We start from the raw sequence: 17,401 nt of genomic DNA on the forward strand, positions 1-17,401 counted from the left end.
GAGATATAATAAAAGACTTTGTAAGTTATTAAGCATTTTAATTGTTTTACACATGAAAGTGTTTTTATATACATTATCTCAATCACCTTACTTGGACCATTTTTCTCCTGGGTATTTCCCACAGTTCAATTCTTTGCCCTTTTCCTTTTTTCAATCTACTTACTATGGCTCCTTCAGTCCTGTATGCAGATGACTCCCAAGTCTGTATTTGTGCACACTCCCCTCCTATGATGCACCTCAATCTACAGTTTTCACATACCTGTCCCTTCCCTAATATTCCTTCTTTTAGTCAAGAGTATTCAAGCACCAAAGCTACAGGTTACAAGCGTGTGTCTACATGTGAGTCAGTACCAGATCAGCTACAAAAACCCACAGAGCTAAATATCAGCCAAATCAGGATGCTGTGATGAGCTGAGCCTCCCAGTAAAGAAAGGCAGAAATGGGAGGTCAGCAGCCACCCCTGTTCATCTTCCCCACCACATGTGGTGTCATCCATTATAACTTCCTTTCCCAACACTGGACCAAGCTGCTGAGTTGCTGCTCCTCACAACTGCTGCTGTCCATTCTAAAGATGACATATCACACTTGGCCTCCCTGTAAGCCATGACTAAACCATGATGCCCCTTCCTCCATGCCAGAATCATATCCATTAATACCTCACATTCCTATTTCCCCAGTCACCATCAAAGATGTAAGTTCCTCCCATACTCCACTGTCCCTCTCATAAATAGTGCTTCCTTTCCCTCTGTATTTCAGTTGCTTATTCCTACTCCTATTCTTCCAAGCCCTTGCAATGTGCTATCTGGAACTCCCAACACCCCCTTCGGTCCTCTCAGGAGGGACCAGCTTGTCTTCCCACACCTAATCAGGATTAGAATGTTGACCTGGTATCCTCTTTGTTCCCCACTATTTCTCAGCTGTTCCTCCTCTGTGTCTTTGTAGAAATCCCTGTTCTGTTGAGGCCCAAGGATATTAGGTGTACCATCTTATATTCATCCATATGATAATCATCTTCTCTACATCCAGGATGTAAAGTGAAGACTTTAGCACTTGACTTAAGAGCTTTCCTCTCCACTATTCCATGTTCAACACTCAAAGGAAGGACCCCTGCCTCACCCTGATACTTTAGTGCAAGATTTTCTCTACTCCACTTCAGCCATCTACTTAGCTGGTCTTACAATGGACCTAGACCATGTCCCAAACTATTCCACCTATGAAATGATTCTGACATCCCACCCTAACTACAGCATTCTATTCTCCCAGGTGACACCTACCCTTGATTACTCCCATCACACCTGTTGTTCCACCACACTGAGATCTCCAGACCACTTTCTCCCTTTCCATCAGCCTCCCCCTTTCTTCATATCTCATCTTACTCAGCTTAGAATCCATGGTTTCTCATTTCAATTACTGTCTCCCAATACTCTAAATTCTCTTGTCCCTTTTCTTTTTGTTGTATCTGCCTAGTAAATACCAATTTCAGATAAAACCAATTCAATCTCCTCTATGACTCTATGAACAATACTGAATAAAATTATAAAACAATATTATTAAGGCTATTGAATTCGTGGTTTTTAACCTCAAGTGGGAAGCAATCTTACTGTTTCCCTAGTGAACTTACTTTCCCATTCTGTACAACTCTTTCAAATGTTTCTCCCTCTTCTCAAATCCCTGAGCTCACCTACACTCAATGTAAGACCTTGCTTCCTGTTTCAGATGAGTACTCCCTCAATTTCCTGGCACCATATCAAAAACCACTTACCTGTATACCCACTATTTTACCTTGCCTCCTGCCTCCCCACTCTTAAACTCTTTTATCTGTCCTCTGGATCTCTAGGCACTATAGTATCAACTATCCTCTCCCCTCTCCAATGGTTTCCTCCTATCAAGATTTAAACCTATTCAAATCTCTTCAATCTCAAACACACACACACACACACACACACACTGAACCAGAAGTTCTTTTCTAACTATTCCCTTGAATGTCTCTTCTTCCTCTCACTGCTAAACTAAAGAATTACCAACACTATGTCCATTTCTTTCTTTCTTTCTTTTTTTAAAGTTTATTTATTTTTTGAGAAAGACAGACACAGTGTGAACAGGGGAGGAATAGAAAGAAAGGGAGAGAGAGAATCCCAAGCAGGCTTCACATTGTCAGCACAGAGCCTAATATGGAGCTCAAACCCACAGAACTGTGAGATCATGACCTGAGCTGAAACCAAGAGTCAGCTGTTTGAGCCACACAAGCGCCCCAACACTATCCCATTTCTTTACCTCTCACCTATTCCTACACAACCCTAAACTGACTTCTGCTTCACTAAACTTCTCTAGTAAAGGTAACCAATCTCTGTCACTAAATCTAATGTTCATTTTAAGTCCTATCTGGTTTGATCCCTCAACAGTATTCCAAACTGTTGATATCTTCCTTCTTAAACACTATCTTGATGTCATTATACTGCATTTTCTGCTCTCATCGGATTCTCTGACAATTCCACAAGCTCCTTTGCTAATTAATTCCTCCCCTTACTCAATGTTAACCTTCACACTGCATGTCTTCAGGAATCTGTTTCGCCTTCTCACCTCACTCTCAAATCTCCCTCTGGGTATTGTCATCCATTTTTCTAGATTCAAACACCAAGCTTCAGGGTTATCACTCTCAAATCTAGATCTCTAGCCCAGAGGTCTCTCTTTAATTCCAAAATCATATATTCGAATGCCTAACATCTCCAAATAGGTGCCCTACAGGTACCTCAAACTCACTGGATCCAAAACTAACTTCCTCTTATTCCTCCACAAATATGTTCCTTTTCTGAGTTTCTTACCTCAGAAAATGGGGCCTCACCATCCATCCAATTGCTCAGTAGAAAAGCTGGGTGTCATCTGTGAGACTCTCTTTCATTCCCTACAGCGTTATTACCAAGTGTGATGACTGTACCTACTAATGAACAAGTTAATCCCCTTCTCCACCACCACTCAATCTCCCTACTCCAATCCCTGCTAACAGTTCCCTTTCTCAAGCATACATTTCTGCTTAAAATACTACTCTGCTTAAAAATCTTTAGTAGCTCCCTATTGACTGTAGGATAAAATTCAAAGTTCTTATGATAATCATAACCACAACTATTGGTTGGTGCCTACCATGTGGTAAAATCATACTAGTTTTAATCCTTAACAACTTTATAAGACCTGTATAGTTAGTTCTTCTTTTAGAGATAAAAAGCAAATATAAGGAAGTTAAGAATCTGATCTTACCATCAAAGTTTTGGGCGGCATAGCCAGGTTCTACACTAAGGTCTTTTTCCAAAGTCCATATTCTCAATTACCAAACCAAACCAAACTGCCATTCAATCTCTTTCACAATGTGACTCCATTTCACTTTTATGGCCTCATTTCCAGTCACTTTATTCTTTCCCACATTCTCTATTCCAGCCTCCTCATAAGCCATTTCTTTCAAGTAAACATCCTATTCCCCCAGTTCTAATCTTTGCTATCTGTTCTTCCTTTTTCCTGAAATACCCTTCATCCATTCTTTGTCCAATAGGCAAATTCTTACTAGTTTTTCAAGGCCTGGCTGAAGGACACCATCTTTCAAAAGCCTATTCTAACAGCCAGGGACAGAATTAGTTGTTCTTTTCTGAGTTCCCAAAGGATTTTATGCAGTACTTTCATTATAGCACTTGTCTAGCATAGAATGCATTTGTTCACAAAGTACTAACACTAGTGTAAGAAGCTCAAGGACAGGGATTACATTTTATACTTCAATGTATTCCTAGTGCCTACTACAGAATCTACCATAATTGTTAAATAAACTAATCAACTTTTGGGAAGACTATGCAACTGTCAGATGTCACTAAAATGATAAAAGTACAGTTTAGAGAGATCAAGTGACTTTCTATAGGGTACATAATAGGTAGCATGACAGAGAGTGAACAAGAAGTCTTATGATTATGACTCTAGGGTTCCTTCCACAGCTAGCGTTCTGGGCATTCCAGTTTAGACAACATTTTATAATAAAGATGTGCTTTTGAGTATGCTGCAACTGTTGTTATAATCTTCATCCAGACATGCTTTGTTTTTACACTGGGATATAGGGGATCTAATTTTATACCATTTGTATTCTTCAGGAATGCCTAGTATAATGCCCAGTACAGATCATTCAGTAAAAGTTTGATACTAAAATCAATTTATTTGAGGGGCACCTGGCTGGCTCAGTCAAAAAAGCATGCAACCCTTGGTCTCAGGGCCATGAGTTTGAGCCCCACACTGAGTGCAGAGATTACTTTAAAGATAAAAAATAAAAAATAAAAGCATATTACAAAAATAAAATAAAATCTATTTATTTGAAGGTAAAAATCATTTACAGGAGAGTAAAGCCAGCACTATCAATTTAAAATACAGACTTTATCATTTTCAAGCAATTTTATTCTACTGTCAATATCCAACTGTTTTCTAGTACAACTCTTCTCCTAAACCCACTAAAATCCAACCCCAGGACTCAGGGAAGAAGAGTCAACTAAGAGTTAAATGTTGAATATGGGTCAAGCACTATACTAAGCATTTTCAAACAGTATCCCAGCAGGAGATACAGGACCCAGAACTCAGTATAAATGATGTACATAAAATCCTAACACCTGTAAATCAGCCTCACTAGTCCAGACATAATTCATCTATAAAGTATAAGAGAGGGGCGCCGGGGTGGCTCAGTCGGTTAAGCGTCCGACTTCGGTTCAGCTCATGATCTCATGGTTCATGAGTTCGAGCCCCCGCGTCGGGCTTTGTGCTGACAGCTCAGAGCCTGGAACCTGCTTCACATTCTGTGTCTCCCTCTCTGCCTCTAACCCACTTGCTCTCTCGCTCTCTCTCTCTCTCTCTGTCAAAAAGAAAGATTAAAAAAAAATTTTTTTAAATAAAGTGTAAGAGAAAAATCCATTATAATCCTTCATTGTTCATTATGTATTTTATAGTTAAAATTGAAGAGAGGTATCATAAGGTATTTTCCCTAAAATCTCACTTTCTGTCAATATTAAACATAGTTGTACTATAGTTAATAATCTATAAATTAATTAAGCAATATTTTAATCTTTTAAATTTTTTTAATGTTTTTATTTATTTTTGAGACAGAGAGAGAAAGATCATGAGCAGGGGAGGGGCAGAGAGAAAGGGAGGCACAGAATCCAAAGCAGGCTCCAGGCTCTGAGCTATCAGCACAGAGCCCTACGCGGGGCTCGAACTCACGGACTGTGAGATCATGACTCGAGCTGAAGTCGGACGCCCAACCGACTGAGCCACCCAGGCGCCCCAAGCAATATTTTAATCTTAAATAATAATCCTTATTAGAAAGAAAGACCAATTAGTAATTATAAATTATACAATATTTAAAAGACATAGAAAATAATAAAAAACTAAAAAAAACAAAAGTCCATTAAGCACTATAAACTAATAGCAAGCAAAATACTGGCAAGTAGTTGGTTCCACAATTCTAAAAAACAGATAAGGATTGTTAAAATGGGCATATTTGAATTTATAAATGATTAATAGTAACAATATACTTTTTTAAAGAAGGTTAAATTTCTTCTGAAATGCAAACCATTTTCTTCTTTGATAGAAAAATAAATGTTACCCCAATATGCTCTGAATATATCAGGATTCAGTTTAATAAAATGTTAATATAGCTATGTCTTAAAATAATAAGATCCATCCATTAGCACAATTTTCAAAGACTTCTAGGCTGAACTACTTTCAGAGGGAGAGACCTGTATTTGTTTGCTTACTCTGTTATTTTCCAGAACTTTAATAGAACTACATCACACTGCAATAACTTCTGAAGTACAGCAGTAGAGTACTATTTGTATAGTACAACACAATAGGTAGACAACCTATTATATACCTTCTAGAAATGAATACGAAGGCATATATTCATAAAATTATATTTATAACTATAGAAATACCGAGGCAATTAATGACCAGGGTTATTTAGGATCCCTTTGCATCAAGAACATATAAAACATTTAGTAGAAGGAAAAATCAGAAGAAAAAGGAAAAACATTTTAAAGGGATGTTATCATGGTACTTATGAAAGTGTTTTTAAAAGATAGAAAACAAAGAAGAGAAAAGGAAATATAGGTCAAATATACCTAAATGAAAAATAAGACAAAGGCAGTTGCCTAATTAAAGTGTTTGATTAACTAATAAACTTCTAAAAGCTTAGTTGTATTCCATTTGCAGACAAACTACACTGCAGAACAACTATATTTCCACTTGTAAAATTTTAAAAATAGAATCCAGCTGCAAAAGGAAAAAGTATTAGTTCTTTCTATTCTTTGTGAAGAGTTTTACATAAAATGTCATAGAAAATTTATTTTCTTTTTAAAGCTAGATCCAACAAATGAACCAGAAGGTCTCTGAAAGCAGCCAAAAAGAAAACTTGAAAAACTCTATATGGATTTTTGTAAAAATATGGTAGAGACTTTGTTTTGTTTTACGTTAGGTATAAGCATAGCTTAAAGGCAAGGAAAAAAACTAAGACTCTGTCCACATCCTTATACATGGTCTCCTTTCTAAATGAAAAGGCCAGCATGCAAAAAAAAGCTGAATGTAAAAGGTTCACTGCTCCCCCCATTGCCTAGCACAGTACAGGGTAGAAGATAAATGAATGTCTTAATTGAATGGCTGACCACTTTGGGTACACACTACCATTCTCTATTAGTATAATATACACATACATATACATTTATGGATGCATGTTAACATATACACATTATTCACTTATCTATTATTTTAACTTTTACCTAAGCAAAATTTTCAAAAGAACAGAAAAACATATATCCACTTACCTTAGATTTGTCTTAATATATTTTTTCCTGCCACATTTGCTCATTATTAAGACATTTGTAATCAATGCTTTGTTCCTTCCCCGTTTTCTTCTTTATTTATCCTGCAGAAAAATTATGATGTTGAATTGGGAGATCATAACATTTTATTTTTAAAAAAAGTCTCTCAAAACGATAACAGAATACCCGAGAATATCCTAATTTCTATAAAACTGAAAAAAAAGAATAGAAAGCTGAAAACAAGTCTGTATTTTTTTTTCAATCTCACTTCTATGCAATTTTGTTCTAGGAAAAAAATTTAAAACATAAATCATGAGCTATTTATCAGGTTATTTTCTACCAAAGAGAAAGTAGTGTTGTCTAAATCATTTAATACATGCTACATATAGTTCATGGAATCAGCTATATTTTAAAATAATAATCACTTAATAAATGGAGTGAATTTATCATTGACTTAAATTTCATTCCACTGCAACAAATTTGTCAACCATTTTTTATTTACCTTAAATTTAAAACTGGCTTTTTTTTAAAGTTTATTTATTTTGAGAGAGTGAGAGAGCACGCACACGTGCTCATGAGCCGGATAGAGGGAGAAAGACAGAATCCCAAGCAGGCTATACACTGTCAGCATAGAGCCCAATGAGGTGCTCTATCTCATGAACCGTGAGATCATGACCTGAGTGGAAATCAAGAGTCAGACACTTAACCAACTGAGCCACCCAGGTGCCCGTCAAAATTGGCTTTTGTCAAAGAATTTTAACTGTAAGTAAAATATTACCAGTTCCTTTAAAATCTCCTCCACTAGCCTTCAATCCATTTAAAAAGTTGTTTTAGACACTCTACCAATTAAAACCCATTTTTTGTTACTAATATCCTTTAAAAATATGAAGTAAAACTGGCAAAGAAAAAGACAAAGGAATTGGGAGCGCTTATTTTAGAGGTGGAAAAGACAAATGTCCACAGCCCTAAGTATCTTCTAGGCATCTTCAACAGCAATGGTTGTGCTTAGCTACAGACATACTGCTTTCAGGGTTCCCTCCTAAGTGGCCCCCTCTAAAATGGTGTCCTTTTAAAACTGAGTGGGCAGGTTGGCCTAAGGGCACTAGGGCAACGGTTATAGCTACCATCTGTCCCCCATCTCCCAGCATAGGGACAACAGGAGATGGTCATTTGAACCAGGCTACTTACAACATGAACAAAAAGCGAGGATGGCGCTGTCCTTTGGACTAAATCTTATTCTGCTATACTCTACTGTCGTTTTACATGGGGACATCTTAACCTTCCATAAAAATTGTGTAACCTAAAGGCAGGGACCATTTATTTATTAAACAGTGATTGGCACCCATGATATGTCAGGCCTTTCAAATGATAAAATGTCCCCACTCTCCAGGAGATTGCATTTTAATGAGGGAGACAGACATTTAAACAAAGAATACTAATAACATTATTTGAATAATAAAGAGAGAAGTAAACTACTAATTTCTATATTTCTCTTGGAAATACCATTTTCTTTGTTTAATTTCTGACTTAGTAATAAATTCTTATGGTTCAGAATTCAAAAAGTAGCAAAAGGTATTCACTGAAGTCTAGGAACAGCCACCCACTTGCTCTTCCCAGAGGCAATCAGCACTGAATAAAGTACGAGCTTCAGTCACCACAGATACCAAGAGAAAATGAGAAAATGACTAGTCTCGTACCCAAATAATGACCATCAGATAAAACTGATTCTGACTCAGGCTTATCAAAGAATGATTTCTTCATAACTACTGTCTAAGAAATCATCACAGATTGACTGCCTGCTTGCCAAATCTAAAAGGATGCTTTCTAGTCCCTATCTTTATATTCCTACAGCATTTCCTACTCCACAAATTTTGTCCTCCTTGAACTCTTTAGGACACCGTGTTCATGCTTTTCTTCCAAATTATCCAGCCCTTTGTCCTCAGTCTTCTTTGGCCACTCTGTAAAGGCTGGTATTCCCAGGCTTCCCATCATAAAATTCTCCCCCCCCACACTCCCTAGGCTTACTTCATCCTTACTTGATAGATCTCAGATTTCATATCCAGCTTACACTTTTCTCTCCTGAGCTCCAACCCATATGTATCTGCCTTTAGATATATCTCTTAATGGTTTGCTCACAGATCCTCAAGCCCCAAATGTTCAAATCTTTCCTCTTGCTGTACTCTTATCTTAGTGACTGACATCAACACTGCCTCAGCCACCCCAGCCACCCAATCTGGGAGTCCTCCAACATGGCCTAGTAGCAACAATGTGTGGTATAAAAACACACTATTAACAGTCAACCTGAGTTCTATTGTTTATTAGCTATATGAGATCAGACAATTAGAAACTTCTCCAAGCATTCTTTCCTGTCAAATGGAGATCTTGTTGTGAGGAGAAAACGTAAATAATAAACACAAAATGTCTAACTGTGCTTGGAATATAAGCAAGGACCATTACCTTAATGGGCCTCAATAAATATGTCTCCTGTATCTTGACTCTGCTGCATTCTCTCTGTCCTCACTGCCACTCCTTTAGTTCTGAAACTTATTATTTGACATGATTAAAGCAATAACTGCCTCCCTATAAAGCAATTCATCTCTCCCTATAACTTCACTAAACCTCTCCCTCAACCCCTCTTAATCCACTCCACTAGACCACAACACTCTACTCAAAATGCAAATCCAAACATGCTATTTATTTCCTTATTCAAAATCCTCCAATAGACCCCTTGCCTTAATATATAGCCAAAGTTCAGGGCCCCTGGGTGGCTCAGTTGGTTAAGTGTCCAACTTCAGCTCAGGTCATGATCTCACGGCTCGTGAGTTCGAGCCCGACGTTGGGCTCTGTGCTGACAGCTCAGAGCCTAGAGCCTGTTTCAGATTCTATGTCTCCCTCTCTCTCTCTGCCCCTCCCCTGCTCACACTCTGTCTCTCTCAAAAATCAATGAACATTAAAAAAATTAAAAAATATATATGTATACATATATAGCCAAAGTTCTGGCATTGTAATTTGAGGTACTTGGTAGAGGCTTCATAAAGTTTGTTGCAAAAGCATTCAGATTTTAAAGTATACCAAACCTTTCCATTACGTCAATTTTCCAAGTCCAAAATTACCTTGTGGGGATTTGTAAACCAGGTGATCCCATTTTACTAAAGCATAAACTATGCATACTTTGGAAAACTTAGCTGTATACTATTGATCTCATCCAAAATCTGGTTTTAATGTCCTAGAACATGCTATCCTTGGGTAGACAAGGATTGACTTAGCATCCCCTGCTCCCACATACCCAAACACCTGAATGGTTTTGAGCACAAATATCCTAATGTGTTCTCATACTAAGCTTAATATGATAAATATTCTACTTAGCCTAAAACATACCCCTTGAATTCATCATATTTCATGATATAGTCTGAGGTTATCATTTTTAAGCTGATCTCCTTATGCCTAAAAATCACAAAGGGTACTGATGAAATGTCCTGTATACTACCAATTTTCTACAAAAATAATTTTAAGGCCCTATCTGCTAAAGAAATTTTCTCTTTTAGAGTAGAAAGCACATCACAGATTAGTTTTTTATAGACAAATAAGAGCTTATATTAAGGGAGAAAATGAGTTAAAAAATCTTTGCCTATATGTAAATTTCTGTGCTGTATCTGGAGAAAAACCACTTACACTGATAAAAAATTTCCTATCATATATTAGGTTTGAATACCAAAATAACATTTGACATTCACCTTACTCTTCATCAGTGTCTTGTTCTATTCATTCTCCAGCGTACAGATTCAATTAATTTCATTGCTTCAAGTACCCCTTAATATAGAGCTCTCCAGAACAGGGATTTAAGATATGCTGATTAGAGAAAAACAGCATTATATTTACACTTACAAAATCTGAGTATCTACCATGCTGTGGTTAATTACATTCTATCTTAATTTAACTTTTTGGAAAAATCAGGTTTATGTAAGAATCAAACTTCTTGAGCAACTTTACTAGAATATAAAAGCTTACCTAACCAACTTCCTCCTCCCCAACCAACTCTCTGTTATTAGCCAATGTTCTCTATTTCTTCTATAAAACCTACAGTATAATGTCCACAAGTTATTCTCTAGTGTTCCCAAGCACTTGTCTTCCTAACAGCTGTGGAGTTAGTCATATTTATCACCAGACTTGATTATGCCAGCCATACTTACTATTGTAATTTTGCTATTCTGTTAAATATCATGTTAGATTAAATTATTAAATAGATTTAAAAGATTTAAAAAGGAGAGCTGCTTCTATGAAAACTAAGTTGAATGTCTTGGAAAGACAATAAAGGCAAGTTCCTTTAAAAAAAAAAAAAAAGTCCTGCTTTTGGACTAGGGTCAAAATAAAAAGAAAAGAACATGGAATAAAAGGCAGTATACCCTCTTATGGAAGCAGAAAGAGAGACCACAGAAAAATACAATGTTTCTCTGGTTCTGGGATGAAGCAAGGTGTTACTTCCTTGGGAAAGTAGGAGATCTCCATAGGTTAATCATGATTTAAATACCAACAGCAAGTAAGGTTTGAAAGATAAGGAAAGAAGAATAGAAGTGCATATAAAGCTGGTTCTTTTCAATCATGACGATTAAAAAGTTAGGGAAAGGTAGGGCTGGCTAGAAGCGAGAACTAATTCCAAAAAGCCACATACCTTAAGCTGACACTGATGAACCTACGCTTGTTGTGCATTTTAGGTGAAGGAGAATCCAGGAAAAACAAAGTGGGATAGCAGTAACAGGACATTATACCACTTTTAAAGTTTTGTAATCATTGTGACACAAAGTTAAAATAACTTTCCAATAACATTCTTTACACTTTTGTGTAAAAACAGAAGTACCCAGGAACAGTACTTAGAAATAATTGAAACACTTGTAAATAATGTCTTTAATATTTTAAACATGAATCAAACAGAACATCAAGTGGTTTTTTAATACAGATTCAAGGCCACTCCAATTTAACTGCTTCAGAGAGCTACTGTCTAAGAAATCTTAACTCTTTATAAAATCACCAAAGGATTAACTATTTCAGTATCACTTTCTCAATTTACTCCCCACCGGGCACCTGCCTTTGGCTATTTGACAGTCAATGAACAGCAAAATTGGCTGCTGGGGAGGAAATGAAAAAATTCAAATAATCATCGCCTACCTCCATCTCTCCAAATACCACCCTCTCCACTACCACCAGTTCAGGGAAGGAAATAAAATTTAAAAATCTTCTGTGGGAGCTATTTGCTTGACTAGAGTCATTGCAGGGCTTTCTTGTTCAGCATCATATTACTGCACTTTAAGTACATTTTAAATACTTATCTACATGAAATACAACTCCAGTGACTAGTAAATCTGGGAAAGAGTAGATAAGACACTTGAATTAGTTAAAACTTAGAGAAATGAATTTCAACGTTATTATACTTAACTAGATAGGTCCTATTTTGTGTATATGAACAAAACTGCTACCTTTCAAAGTGCTGAAACGTATTTAAATGTGTTAAATTTAATTACTCCATCAGTATAAAGAAGAGCAAACGCATCCCAACTGTCCACATACAGTATATTGGTGTTTATGCATGATACAGTTTTCCAACACTTGAGCTAGAAGCTTTTATCATATCAATGCTAGGACACAAATTCCAGTTTAAAACATTTCTAAGCAAAAAAAAAAACAAAAAACAAAAACAAAAAAACATTTTGGGCTATCAATGAAAAAAATTGAGGCTATTTGAGATTATGAGCAAAACTGTATGACATTTGACTTTGAGTTTTGGATAGTCTAAATTTAAGTCTGCTGTGTTTAAAAACAAAGCTTTAATAAGGGAACTGAAAAAACTGAGTTTATTTTATGAAATTCTCAAAGTAAAATATCAGAATCACACGAGCTCCATTGTTAGAATTTCATATGGTTTTGGGGCACCGGGGTGGCTCAGTCATTTAAGCATCTGACTCCAGCGCACGTCATGATCTAGCAGTTCATGAGTTCAAGCTCCTCGTTTGGCTCTGTGCTGACAGCTCAGAGCCTGGAGCCTGCTTCGGATTCTGTGTCTCCCTCTCTCTCTGCCTCTCCCCTGCTTGTACTCTGTCTCTTTCTCAAAAAAAAAATAAATAAAAATTTAAAAAATGAAAAAAAAAGAATTTCACATGATTTTGACATTTAATTGGTCTGGTTATCAGTGTTCAGAAAATATGCATGAAGATGCTTCCCACTTTGGGAGAGCTGTAATACTTCAAAACAGCCTCACAAAAGAGCTCCTAGCGAGGTTTCTCGGAGGCAAGTATCTGCCCTAACCAGTGAGTTATTCCAATAGACTTTAAGCAAAATTCCCACATAACTTCCTAGATTATGCTTTTCCTCAAAACTGTTTTACATTCACCTTGCTGACAATTTCCTCTAACACTCCTGGCAAGGTCAATCAAAAGATGTGCAAGATCGATATTTTACTTTTTAAACTTTGCTATAACTGAATTATACCAATAAGACTCAAGTTGTCTTCATGAGTAATATTCCACTTAGTGGGATAAAATCACACTTAGTGTTATCCTTGGGTTTTCCTCTTCACTCTCCCTTATTCTCTCCTGGATATCCTAAAGCATCAGAAAAAGAAAACCCATGTGTGAAAGGATTTACTCTTAAGAACAGTGCACTCTTTATTGCACAGTTCTCAGGATAGAAAGTATTTTAAATATATTACAATATCTTGTATAGTCTCTAAAAGGAAGCTAACAAAATGATTTAAAATGTTTCTTTCTACCTATGTGTACTGGATGAGAAACTTTCCCTGAAATCTTTACTTGTATAATCTATCTGTATTGATAATATTGAAACTGCATTCAATGTACAATAACTCTTCTCAAAGTTGACTTTTTAATACATATATGGAATCCATTAGTTCAACAGAAAATACTTAACAGAATTCAAAGATATTTCAGGCTTATTTCCTTAATGACCAATGTTGATTACATGTCAAAGTATCAAAGGTTCAGCGGTTGAGTGTTAGGATTCTTCAGTTTTACTTAAAAAAATCTATCTATATGGAACAGGACATTTGAGTGCTTTCCAACGGACTACCACTTCAACAATAAACCTGGCTCAATTTTCTGGCTCATTATTCGCTTGGAGAGAATATCAAGTTGGAGAAAACAGATCAGAAATATATGTATATACTAGTCAAGTTTCAGTCAGGATTCCTTATGTATGTTAATAATCTACTTTTCATGAAATGGCCAGAATTCTAAACAAGATTTCATATTTTGATCATGTAACGACTTGCCTCCGTAGGAAACTAAAGTGGTCCATGGAGTCTGGAGTTTGTTAAATTCATCAGTAGAAGCAAATTTTATTAACTTTCCAGGACAATGCAAAAACAAACACTGAAGAGCTCCTCTGTGTTTCTCCATTGAATAAAAATTTATTCATATACTCTTACAAGATATGTACACAAACATCGGTATAATTACAACTTCACACTCAACAAAACGATACCAGGTTGACCAGCAAAGTCACTGGGAAAGCATCTGCTTACACTGATCTATTTACAGATTCGTACCAAAAATGTTTGTGTAATTATTTTAATATGACAATGCTTTAAGTGTTCACTCATTCAAGATCAAACCCATTTCCATTTAAATATCTTTTTTAAAGTTGTATCTGGATCAGTAAGCAGTTCTTTAAACACTATTGTTTTAATACCTAGCTTTTATTGGCCAAAACACACTATTTGCAATTTGCCTTCCTTGGGAGAAAAAAATTCAAAGATTTAAAAACTGTGAAGGGAAAGCAGCTTGTTAACCAAAAATAGGACCAAGACCAGGAGAAAAATGTGGTATCGAAGCGGGGCGGGGGAGGGAAGGGGGAGGGAAGGGGGAGGGAAGGGGGAGGGGAACCAGAGAACATGAATTATTAATGTAATCTAATACGATTTTCATACCGCTCTATCGCTGTGCATCTAGGTTTGTATTTCTCTAAAGGGAAGCTGGCTGCACTCTCATCAGCCCGCCAAATTAAGCTTGAAAAGGAAGACATTTTAAGAAGTTACGTGGGTAAGAGGTACTGTTAAAAGGGGCTCTCTCAGTTTTAGTCACCTTCAGGCTGATCCTGTAAGTCAAAACTGCCGAAAATGTGATCGTAAGCTGACAGCTGCTCTGCTTAGCGCAGTGCAGGAAACGTCTCAGCGATTTCAAAGTTAGGGATCTAGCATACGTGTAATAGGCAGTAAGGTGAATAATGTGTCTATTCCCTCTTCCGCAAGTTCTGGGAATCTTGCTAGGTGGTTCTAGAAAGGCAAACGTCGAAAGTACAGAACAAAACCTGAAATTTCTGTTCGCTGTCACGGATTTGTTCCTTCTCGGCTATCATAAAAGTCTTCGCACTATATCATCAGGTCTATCGTGTGTGAAGACCCAGTGACTCAACACTGCTGTCCCCGGCTCTTGTTTCGGAGAAGATAGGGGTTAACGCTGATTTATATCTAACCTGAGTACGTAAAATTGAGACAAAAGTGCTACTAATCGTCGGCTGTGAAAATAAAAACCAACGTCCTTACTTCTCGCTTCCTTTTCTTCTCAAAGAGGGAGGACCACACTCATCAGAGCAATAAGGCTTTTTCCGAAAGACTTGTCCAACTTGTACCAAGTTCAAAAGGAGTCAAGGATTGCTGAGAGAGCAGACCAGCCCCGCTGTCCTATCGGGAGAGCTCTGCTACTAACCCGAAGGCAGTCCGCGAGCGGAGCCGGAGACTGAGAGGCCGCCGCACCGCCGGGTAGCCCCGGAGCCGGCGCCCGTGGCCGGGCTGCTCCCGCCCTCCCCGCTCCCCCACTGGCTCCGGCGGCCCCGCTGCCCCGCGCCCCCGACGCCCCCGACCCGGCTCCGCTCCGCCTCCTGCGTCCGCCTCCTGCGCCGCGTCGCCGGCTCCTAGGTCTGTGGGTCCCGGCCGACGCACCACTTACCCGCCGCGATGAGATTTACGTAGCGGACCTCGTCACTGATTACGGACGGGAGGAGGTGGAGACGGCGAGCCCGACCGCCGCTCAGGAGCGGCGCCGCCGCCCAGCAACCCGGCGCCGGCGCCGGCGGCGGCCCCACGTCGCCCCCACGTCAGCTCTGATGCGGCAGCCGCGGCCTCCCTGCCGAGCCGGGACCAAAAGTAGCGCAGCAGCCGACCGAACCGCGTCCTCGCGCCCCGCCCTCCCTTCCCCCACTCCACGACTGCTTCCCCGGGGACGCCCGGCGGAAAAATCCAAGCTCGAACTCTGCCCCCTGCTGGCCGCCAGCGGGAGTGCAGCGCTGACAATCCAACAATTAAATGGAACGGAGGGAGGGGGGAGGGGAATGAAGGGCCAGGGGGCGGGGCCTAAGTGGTAGTGAGGTAGGGAGGCGGGGCCTAAGGGTGGAGAGGAGGACTAGGTCGGGGGGGCGGGGCCGGAGGAGGAACTAGGCTGCCCCGGGAGGAAGACCCAGTCCAGGGCAGGGCCTGAGGGGTGGGCTGGAAGCCGGAAGCCGCCCCGCCGCGCGTGCGCCGGAAGCCTGGTTAATTACAAACTAAGCTAACGGCCGTGCTGGGTTCTCTGCTTCGAGGTCTCTTGTTCTCTGGGCTGCGGCCTAGAGCGTCTCCCATCCCAACCCAAGCTGAGGTACGCGGGCGTTGTGGGTCTTTACCGGCCAGAGGCGCTTCCTGCGGATTCCCGGGGCTGCTGAGCGGACACCTGGAGCGTCCCCACTCACACGTTCCTGCAGCGTCTGCCATTCTGAAAGACGCTTTTAGGTCCTGGACTTGAGCTTTCTGGGAAACCCAGCTGGCTTGTTCTCAGACTGCTGCCGCCTCAACAGTGACTTTGTGCGTCAGTGTCGTGGAGAAACAGCGACAGTCCCCACTTGGAGATGTGACAGAGGAAAGGAAGGCTTTTGGTGACAAGCAAAAATCCCTGCCTTTAAAAAGAGGAGAGTTTAGTTTTCATCCAGTGGAAACCGAGGGCTTTCCAGTAAGAGGAACGTTGCTGACCCGTTATAAACTAGGAACCCACTTACGCATACTCAGAACGTACTGAATTGTAAGGCTGAGTAAGCCCTCAGAAATGGAGGCTTTGTAGCCTATAGATAAGTCTCTTTACATTAAGGAAAAACGAATTCAAACAATGATTACCACCCAACTTTATAGTACTCAGGAATGTGTCATGCCCAAAGCCAGTGTCAAGGACACCACTTGAAAAGTTGCTGAGAAAAAAAAAAATCTGTCAACGTAGAGCAGGTAGAAAAGGGAAGCTTTGTGAAATATTAGAATCCCCGTAGAGTGGGAGAAAATTCTGAACTGTCTTCACTGCCAGGTTTTGGCCAACCTGAACTACTTTCAGCTGTAATGCATACTAACAGAAATAAGAGGAAAACCTGGTAAGTTCACTTCCTCCTACTGACATAAGCAGAATTCTGAAGTTCCTCCTTGCAGTATAGTAGATAAGCCCATCACCGCCTGATAAATAGTAATTTCTTAAGGAACACTAGCGAGTTTACAAATTAAATTTACAAAACAACCAAGTCTGTAGTAAGACAAGGCTGGCACCGAATATTTA

The 17,401-nt window shown here is 39.1% G+C and overlaps 1 protein-coding gene across 19 annotated transcripts in view; it reads right to left on the reverse strand.

Moving 5' to 3' along the window:
- Nucleotides 1-16,600, reverse strand: part of CREM (cAMP responsive element modulator) — a 73,267-nt gene extending 56,667 nt beyond the window's left edge. For 15 of the 19 annotated variants that reach the window (XM_019465137.2, XM_019465135.2, XM_019465126.2 and 12 more), the window contains exons 1-2: nucleotides 15,785-15,891; nucleotides 6,834-6,934 (exon numbers count right to left, since the gene is read on the reverse strand). In XM_019465137.2, the coding sequence (XP_019320682.1) occupies nucleotides 6,834-6,877 (44 nt within the window). In that variant the 5' untranslated portion in view covers nucleotides 6,878-6,934; nucleotides 15,785-15,891. Of the gene's footprint in view, nucleotides 1-6,833; nucleotides 6,939-10,838; nucleotides 10,857-15,381; nucleotides 15,643-15,784; nucleotides 15,892-16,493 lie in introns of those variants that run through there. The other 4 variants (XM_019465118.2, XM_019465119.2, XM_053895280.1 and 1 more) reach the window with 4 other exon arrangements.
- Between the last annotated feature and the right edge of the window lie 801 nt (nucleotides 16,601-17,401).

The sequence above is a fragment of the Panthera pardus genome, unplaced genomic scaffold (assembly GCF_024362965.1).
Source record: "Panthera pardus isolate Hobbes unplaced genomic scaffold, ASM2436296v1 HiC_scaffold_6, whole genome shotgun sequence".
Lineage (NCBI taxonomy): Eukaryota > Metazoa > Chordata > Mammalia > Carnivora > Felidae > Panthera > Panthera pardus.